Raw genomic sequence first — 8,546 nt, 5'->3', positions numbered from 1 at the left:
CGCTGTCGGATTTAATCAAGTTTACTGTAAATACATAACTCGAATGATCACTTTATTTGGTAACAATCCAGCATCTGCCGTTCGATTTGTTTCTGCTTAAATTCTCGTCCGTCAGCAGACACAAAACAGTTACCATTTGTTGAGACTTTGTACCCAATTGATTTCAACGGATATTCACATCATTATCTGTTCAAAAAGTAACAATTCCTGAAGAAATAACATCAATCTATGTGGAGCGGATGTACGAGTGAAAGCATAATTGAAAGAAATACGAAGGTGTATAAATAAATACATAAGTAATGATAATTGTTTACTGCTTAAAGCGTTTTATTTTAGTGTAAACAAAGTACATTTACAATAAGTGGACAAATATGTTTAAAAAAAAAAAAAAGTAGTATATTTTAATTGAAATTTCATACGGATTTCGCCGTTATTCCATAATGAAGAACGCTGGAAATACACGCTTTCTCTTACTGTTGGCCTATCATTGTTTATTGATTATTTCATCTCGAACATCCCGCAATTTTTACAGTTTCTTTTTCTCTTTTAAGTTAAAATTAAATTAATTTTTATGCAGTTTAACATTGATTTGCCTCATCTACTTCGATTGATATTCCCGAACCGGGAATTCCCGGGAATACCTTAATAATTTATTAGCGTATTGTAAAATTTTCGTGAAATACTTATAAAAATAAAAATTATAAAGAAATTTATAAAGTAATGCATTCACATCTAATTTCAAATGAAAGATTGTAATAAAACTAATAGATTTAATATTGGCCTATTGTTGTTTATTGATTATTTCTTCTCGAATATTCCGCAATTTTTACAGTTTTTTTTCTCTTTTAAGTTAAAATTAAATTAATTTTTATGCAGTTTAACCTTGATTTGCCTCATCTACTTCGATTGATATTCTCGAACCGGGAATTCCCGGGAATACTTTAATAACTTATTAGCGTATTGTAAAATTTTCGTGAAATACTTATAAAAATAAAAATTATAAAGAAATTTATAAATTAATGAATTCACATCTAATTTAAAATGAAAGATTGTAATAAAACTAATAGATTTAATATTGGTCTATCGTTGTTTATTGATTATTTCATCTCGAACATCTCACAATTTTAACAGTTTCTTTTTCTCTTTTAAGTTAAAATTAAATTAATTTTTATGCAGTTTAACCTTGATTTGTCTCATCTACTTCGATTGATATTCCCGAAACGGGAATTCCCGGGAATACCTTAATAATTTATTAGCGTATTGTAAAATTTTCGTGGAATACTTATAAAAATGAAAATTATAAAGAAATTTATAAAGTAATGAATTCACATCTAATTTCAAATGAAAGATTGTAATAAAACTGATAAATTTAATGTTGGCTTATTGTTGTTTATTGATTATTTCATCTCGAATATCCCGCAATTTTTACAGTTTCTTTTTTTCTTTTAAGTTAAAATTAAACTAATTTTTATGCAGTTTAACATTGATTTGCCTCATCTCCTTCGATTGATATTCCCGAACCGGGAATTCCCGGGAATACTTTAATCATTTATTAACGTATTGTAAAATTTTTGTGAAATACTTATAAAAATGAAAATTATAAAGCAATGAATTCACATCTAATTTCAAATGAAAGATTGTAATAAAACTAATAGATTTAATATTGACCTATCGTTGTTTATTGATTATTTCATCTCGAACATCCCGCAATTTTTACAGTTTCTTTTTCTCTTTTAAGTTAAAATTAAATTATTTTTTTATGCATTTTAACCTTGATTTGCCTCATCTACTTCGATTGATATTGCCGAACCGGGAATTCCCGGTAATACCATAATAATTTATTAGCGTATTGTAAAATTTTTGTGGAATACTTATAAAAATGAAAATTATAAAGTAATGAATTCACATCTAATTTCAAATGAAAGATTGTAATAAAACTAATAGATTTACATTTTCTTCTTTAGAACATGGTGAAGTGTCGCTTGGTGGAGGACACGGCTCAAAGGGGAAGAAAGAGAAGAAGGAGAAAAAGGACCTAATGTCCAAAATACTCCCAATGATGGTGATGCCTTTCCTCATCTCCTCTTCAATGATCCCCTTGGTTCTGACCTCTCTCAAGTTCATGCTGATAAAGAGCATGTTCGTTGGTAAAATTGCCATCCTCTTGATCGCCATAAACGCCTTCTGGAAGTCAGAAAACCGAGGAGGAGTCTACAGTCACAACATCAACCTGCAGAAGGAAGAAAAGGACCTCTACTCCGCGCATTACGGCTACAGCGGAGACGAAGAGTACGGAGCTTACGTGAACAGAAGACGATCCGGTAGGCGATGACCAAAATTACCAAAAAAAAACGCATCACATCACAACTCTTCAGGGATTATTTTTGTTTGTTTATAGAATCTAAGCATTTATGTTTCTACGGAAATTGAATCACTGTTTGTTCTTTTTTAATTATTTATAAAATCTATTTAATATTTATTGTTCGTTTCGTAATAAAAGTAAGTTCTAAGTAAAAATATTGTTTTATGTTCTTGCGGCACCATTTTTTTCTCTAAATCTTTTCCTAATCTCCTGCATTTGTTCTGTGTTTATGGCAATGGCAATAAACAGTTTTATTTGGGTGAATCCATTGTAAAATAGGGCGCCTCTCGTAACTCGCTTTTACAAAAAAAAAAGTGTTAACAGAGAGAATAAGAAAGGATTATTTTCGTTTTGTTGGCTTCTTCGGTAGCATTTTTTTTATGTGGGTGGTCTTAAATGTTCTTTTAGTATAGAAATGTAGGGAAAAAAAACGAGTTTAGTGAAGATTAACATTTTCTTACCTGAATTATCAAATTTATTTCAAGAAAAATTTTGATTACAATTATTTATAATTAAATTTGTAGCAATTAAAAGTAAATTGATAAGGAAATAGCAAAATTAAATAGAGATTTGAATATAAAACCAACGGGATTATTGAATCAATAAACATTAATTAATTTCTTTGTTATTTACATAATAAGTGTATATTTTGGAGTTAACTATATAATCTAGATTTATCGTTATTTCAAACTAAATGCAAATCATTACAAAAGTTTGTAAATTAATTAATTAGTTTTTAATTAAATAATTTGAACTGAAAGTATGATAACGTCTTTCTTTATAATCTGATTTTTATTTGTAACATTGAAACCATTCACTACACGGAATTTAGTACGTAACTACTTTAACATTATTTTTTTTTATCCCTTTTCGACCATAAAACACAATTCAGGTAATAATTGCATGTAACCTCTGCACCCGTCATTTTCCCAGAAACCCCTAACATAATTTGCTCATCATTTTCAACAATTCTATATACATTTCCAAACCTGTCTCGATGCAGACAAGCGAGACACGCAAAACGTTCGTTTACTACAAAATCAACAAAGCTTTGCAAAAAAAAATTGAAATCTTATCGTAGCATTCTCGGTTGTTTTGCGAATACATAGGAGAATTGATAAGAGAAACTACTTGCGTTAGAGAGAGAAAGGTAAAGGGGCTGGAGTAGTTGAATTTCCAGCAGGAGCAATTGCGATTTTATGGCTCACCCTGCAATAAAAGAAAGGACGATATAAAGTAGGGTTGTCGGGGTGGCAGAGACTCAGTTTAGCAACATATTCGGTGATGTGCGGAGGTGCGATGAAGTGTGTTCTGTGTTTGCAGCTTGTAGCTTTGGTGTTGGCGTCCAGTGTTAACAGCATCTTCACGAAGAACGTTATGCCTGCTGTGAGTATTGTGTTTATGTTTTTTTTTAGTGATTTTTATTGGATTTTGTGTTTGTAGTTTAAGGAGAGATCAAGTTTGGTGGAGCATATAGCGATGGGGGCGCAGGTTGGGATGAATTCGTGCAAGGAGATGTTCAAATGGCATCGATGGAATTGCCCAGAAACCGCGTTTCATAGGTGAGTTTTTCATGAAGATTTTCATGTTGATGATTCTAATTGAATTTTGTTGTTGTTATAGGAAATATGAGCAAGCTGCTAGCAAAGAGATGGCTTTTGCTAAAGCCATAGTAGCTGCAGCTGTTGTCCACACTATAACTAAGAATTGTTCTTTGGGAATCATCGAGGGTTGCGGATGCGATACAGATTACGAGTCTTTTAACGAAAACTACGCTACTGGAGAAGGTCTTAACATGACTGGATTGGAGCAGAAAACTAAGGTTGATTGGACTTGGGGTGGATGCAGCGATAACCCCGAGTACGGTATGCAAGCGGCGAAGAACTTTTTGGATGACCTCGACGATGATGGCGGAGTCAAAGGTTTGATCAATCTGCACAATAATCAAGTGGGAAGGATGATTGTTAAGAGCACGATGGAGAAGAAGTGCAGGTGTCACGGGGTCTCTGGCAGCTGCACCATCCAAACTTGCTGGATGCAGGTGGCGCCCTTCAGCGTCGTAGCTGAAACACTGAAAAAGAAGTACCATTTCGCATCTAAAATCGTCATAGAACCGGAGGTAGCCAATTCCGCGCTGGAAGAGATCAAACTACCTAGAACCAATCCAAACTCGTTGATTTTCCTGCAAAAATCTCCGGATTACTGCCAAACGGATAACACCTACGGATGGAAAGGAACGAAGGGCAGGATCTGCTCCAAAGACAAGAACGCCACCGAGTATGAAGAGAAGATGAGCTGCAGGAATCTGTGCAGAACTTGCGGTCACCGAGTGAGAAAACGCAGGAGGGAGGAAAAGAAAAACTGCAACTGCTCCTTCGTCTGGTGCTGCAAAGTTAAATGCGACGTCTGCATAGAGACGCACGAAGAATTCTACTGCCACTGAATATACCGAGACAATATTCAACTAGTTGTTTGTCCAACTAGCAATAATCATTGCAGATTATGAATCGTCAATGATTATTGCTAATTCGTTTAACGAAAACTTTGTGATATATTTGTTGACGAAGAAAACGGTTGTTGCCGCCATTTCGATTATAGTTTATACTAATATTATGTTATAATAATAATACATTCCGTACCAAAAATAAAAAAATATTTTTTTTTTAATTTTCAAATTTAGCGCGCTTTTTTTAAATTTATTTTTATTTGTTTTCATATAATAATTAGCGACCTCTATGAGTTCGCATTCTCGTGAATGAGATCAGCTGTTTACGAATGCGTTCATAACCTGGTTACACAGCTCAACCGCCGATCATAATAATAATTGTAAGTGTGATTTTTATTCGATACTTCATAGAAACGGATTTCAAGAAAAGGTCAGTGTGTAATGAACTTTTTCCGATTTGCAAAACGAGCATTCAAAGGTCAGTGACATCTACATCAAAGTACGCTTATTGTTAACAAATTATGCTGTTACATTACAATTTAGTGAAGATTTTATGTTAAGAAAACCTTAATGAGTGTACGTTAAGCTTGTTATTAGCTACAAGCGCGAAAACATTAGCTAATATTAGATTGACAGTTACTGAGATTTGTGAGTTGCCTATGTAATGTAATATTTTTAATGATTTTTTTAAAGGTTTACCAATCTAACATACTAATATCACTAAAATAACAATTTTTATACAATTTACATTAATTTGTCTCGAGAAACCATTATAATAAATTCCTTACTACCACTCTGATCAAAACCTAAAAACGTCACTTGGAGAGTTTGCAAGTTGCCTATATTGCTATTAATATATGAAAAACAATGATGATGTAATTGTCATTATTATTGAAATTTATTTATATTTGTATAGGTTTAAGATAAAATTTGTTAATCATAGTAAGTTATTTATTCGAAAAGTAATAATTTTATGATTTGTTTAAAATTTAAAGATTACAACAAATCATAAACGACATCTCTTATTACAATTATGTAACGTACAGTTCTTTACAATTGGAAAAACCTGAAGACCCATTTTAAAGATATTTCCCGTAAAAGAAATAATTTTAGTTTAAGTCAGATTCGATGAAAGGAACTTCGGGTTTTTCCAAGTATCGTAGATGAAACAGAAAAGTAATAATCCGCTATAAATATATAAAATTATATCACATTGTAAAGAACTGTATGTTACATAATTGTAATAAGAGATGTTTATGATTTGGGGTCTATATTGCAAGCCCGACAACCGAAAGACCGTCTATTGAAATCCCGACGTTCTAAATCCCGAGTGTATGGAAATTCCGGCGTTCTAAATCCCGGATATATTAAAATCCCGACTATGTCAAAATCCCGACTATATCGAAATCCCGACTACCATAAAAATGTTATTGTAGAAATTTATAATAATTGAAGACACTGTCGGGATTTCGTACATCGGGATTTCGGTTGTCGGGCTTGCGATTGCCACCGCTTTGAAATTATAAGAAATTTTTCAATACTTTTGATTGAAATAATAATGTTTTTCAATTTTATTTGACGCACAAAATATGTCTATGTACTAATTTTGCAAAATTTAGTTTGTTTTAAAATTTTGATACCGTACTATAATAATGAATCCGCACTGATCGAAAATCCGCACTATGCGAGTTATTGCTGTATTGCGAATGATGAAATTTCATAAAACGATAATTAGTAATGAAAACGCAAGCATTCGCTTTGTTTGTTTTTACAAAAGCTTTTCTGTTGCAACACAAATAAATTATTAATAGCAATTACGCTATTTCGATTAAGCAGTCAGGTTGCGTTTCGATAAATGTCTTGTGATAAGCAAAGTGTAGACAAAGCAAACGCAAAATGTTGTCCATTGCATAACTGAAGAATTTTCTTGCAATTTGTAACATTTCCGTTATTGTTTTGTAAAACAAAAAATATGTCAAGCGTCACAATAGTTGCATTTCTAAACTATTGTTTATGAATGAATAACACGCACAACCCGGCTTCAATCAGTGCGGATTTATTATAGTACGGTTTGAACATTTCAAAGCAAACTAAATTTTAAGTGAGCAAAATAAATTCTAAGAAAAAACACAAAAAACTACTTATGGGTCAAAATGACCCGTCTATTCAATATTTAATAAATTAAACAAAATATTGATTTTCTCAATAAACACATCATTTATCTATATATCAGGTGGGTCACTCTGGGTAGTACTTACGTGTTAAAGTCCTCGATTAGTCCGGTTTCCAGATATTGTCGGAATCTATATAAATAATGATAAATTTATTAATAATATAGTAATATATTTATAATATTTAGTACTTAAATATCTTAACTACATAGATATTGAATATAATGTATATTGTTCGTATATTTTTAGTAATCAATGTAATCTATGTCTATTTATACTTAATATTCAAATTATTAATTATCATCTTTAATTATTTCTATTTTTAATTGCCTAAAAATTCCTATTTTCTTACTAATTGTTAATGAATTAATCGTTAATGTACAAATCTTAACAATATACAAATTCTTAGAAAAAAAAACAGTATTTATTTGTAAATTTTTAAACTGATTATTAAAAAAATCTTTTTTCTGAAGAGAAGTAAAAATGTCAATCGAAATAAAATTCTATAAATCACTGGAAGATTCATGTGAATTCGTGATGTGCACGAAGTGAAGGCAAGTTCATTGCACTTTAAATTTACTATCGACATCATGTTTCGTAATTACAAGTTTCCAATTACCGCATTATTCTTGCTTTTTACTACTAGTACGTTTTTTACTAAATTTAACAGTCAAATGTTATAAGAAAAAGAATGCCGAGTGTTTTAAATTCATATTGAAAATACAGAAACACCTCGCATAGTGCGGGTTTTTCCAATATCCCGGACTGTTTGAAACTGGCTTAATCTATAAACTAAATAAATAAGCTTCACAAAAAGAGACTTAAAAAAATATTTATATTGAGGCAAATAATTTTGTGTACAAAATTTATTCAATTCGGAATCCGGACTGTGCGAGGTATTTCTCTATTTGAAATTGGATTTCTTTCAATCATTTTTTTTTAGAATTATACAATTGAAATCGCAATGTATACATGGAAATATTTTATCTGATTATATTTTTATTATCTCCGATAATCGTCGATAATCTATATAAATCTGGTGAGCGACTAACAAATTTCTATCGTTTCAGCGCATTCTGGATGTCTGCTGTTGCCTAAACAACGACCGGACGCATTTAGAAATCGAAGATTCGTTTCATCTGTGCTTCAGAAACCAATTGCAGGAAACAAAGCAAACCGTGAGTTTATAAATATTGTTTTTTAAACAATTTTAATCCTTTGCATTTCTTGAAACAAAATAAACATTTTATGCTACTGCGATCAAAGAAGCAAAACGTTTGATCTGATTTATTAAGGATTTACACAAAGCTTTAAATTTATTGTCTGAAATCTTGGAAACGCGTATTTTTTATTTGAGTTATTGCTCAATAGTACGTAAATACAATGTAATTGAAAATTCATGTTTTTCTAAATAGTTTTGTTATTTGCTATAAGATTTCTCTGTTAATTAATTATTTATGAAACAACAATTAAATTAGATAATTATATATAATACCTCGTAAAGTGCGGTTTTATAGTATTTGATTAGTTCGGTTTCAAACAATCCGGAACGGTGATTAATTATACT

General features: G+C 31.2%; 3 protein-coding genes across 4 annotated transcripts in view; all 3 read left to right on the top strand.

Annotated features, from left to right (window-relative positions):
* Window positions 1–1,964: 1,964 nt before the first annotated feature.
* LOC108569021 lies at window positions 1,965–2,332 on the top strand (the record flags this gene model as incomplete). Its single annotated transcript, XM_017930400.1, has 1 exon — window positions 1,965–2,332. A coding segment is annotated over one exon (368 nt), but the record flags the coding sequence as incomplete, so codon positions are not given.
* Window positions 2,333–3,517: 1,185 nt separating this feature from the next.
* Window positions 3,518–4,995, top strand: LOC108569023 (protein Wnt-8a-like). The gene is made up of 3 exons (XM_017930403.1): window positions 3,518–3,748; window positions 3,806–3,924; window positions 3,986–4,995. The coding sequence occupies exons 1-3, from the start codon at window positions 3,647–3,649 to the stop codon at window positions 4,803–4,805; spliced, it is 1,041 nt and encodes a 346-aa protein (XP_017785892.1). The 5' UTR covers window positions 3,518–3,646; the 3' UTR covers window positions 4,806–4,995.
* Window positions 4,996–5,198: 203 nt separating this feature from the next.
* The window catches only part of LOC108569029 (glutamyl aminopeptidase-like), a 19,252-nt gene continuing 15,904 nt past the window's right edge, over window positions 5,199–8,546 (top strand). Inside the window, exons 1-2 of one of the 2 annotated variants that reach the window (XM_017930411.1) lie at window positions 5,199–5,286; window positions 8,050–8,157. In XM_017930411.1, the coding sequence (XP_017785900.1) occupies window positions 5,250–5,286; window positions 8,050–8,157 (145 nt within the window). In that variant the 5' untranslated portion in view covers window positions 5,199–5,249. Of the gene's footprint in view, window positions 5,287–7,541; window positions 7,625–8,049; window positions 8,158–8,546 lie in introns of those variants that run through there. The other variant, XM_017930410.1, reaches the window with a different exon arrangement.

The sequence above is a fragment of the Nicrophorus vespilloides genome, unplaced genomic scaffold, assembly GCF_001412225.1.
Source record: "Nicrophorus vespilloides isolate i.1.1-1 unplaced genomic scaffold, Nicve_v1.0, whole genome shotgun sequence".
Taxonomy (NCBI): Eukaryota; Metazoa; Arthropoda; class Insecta; order Coleoptera; family Silphidae; genus Nicrophorus; species Nicrophorus vespilloides.
This window is presented reverse-complemented; position numbering and strand designations above follow the sequence as displayed.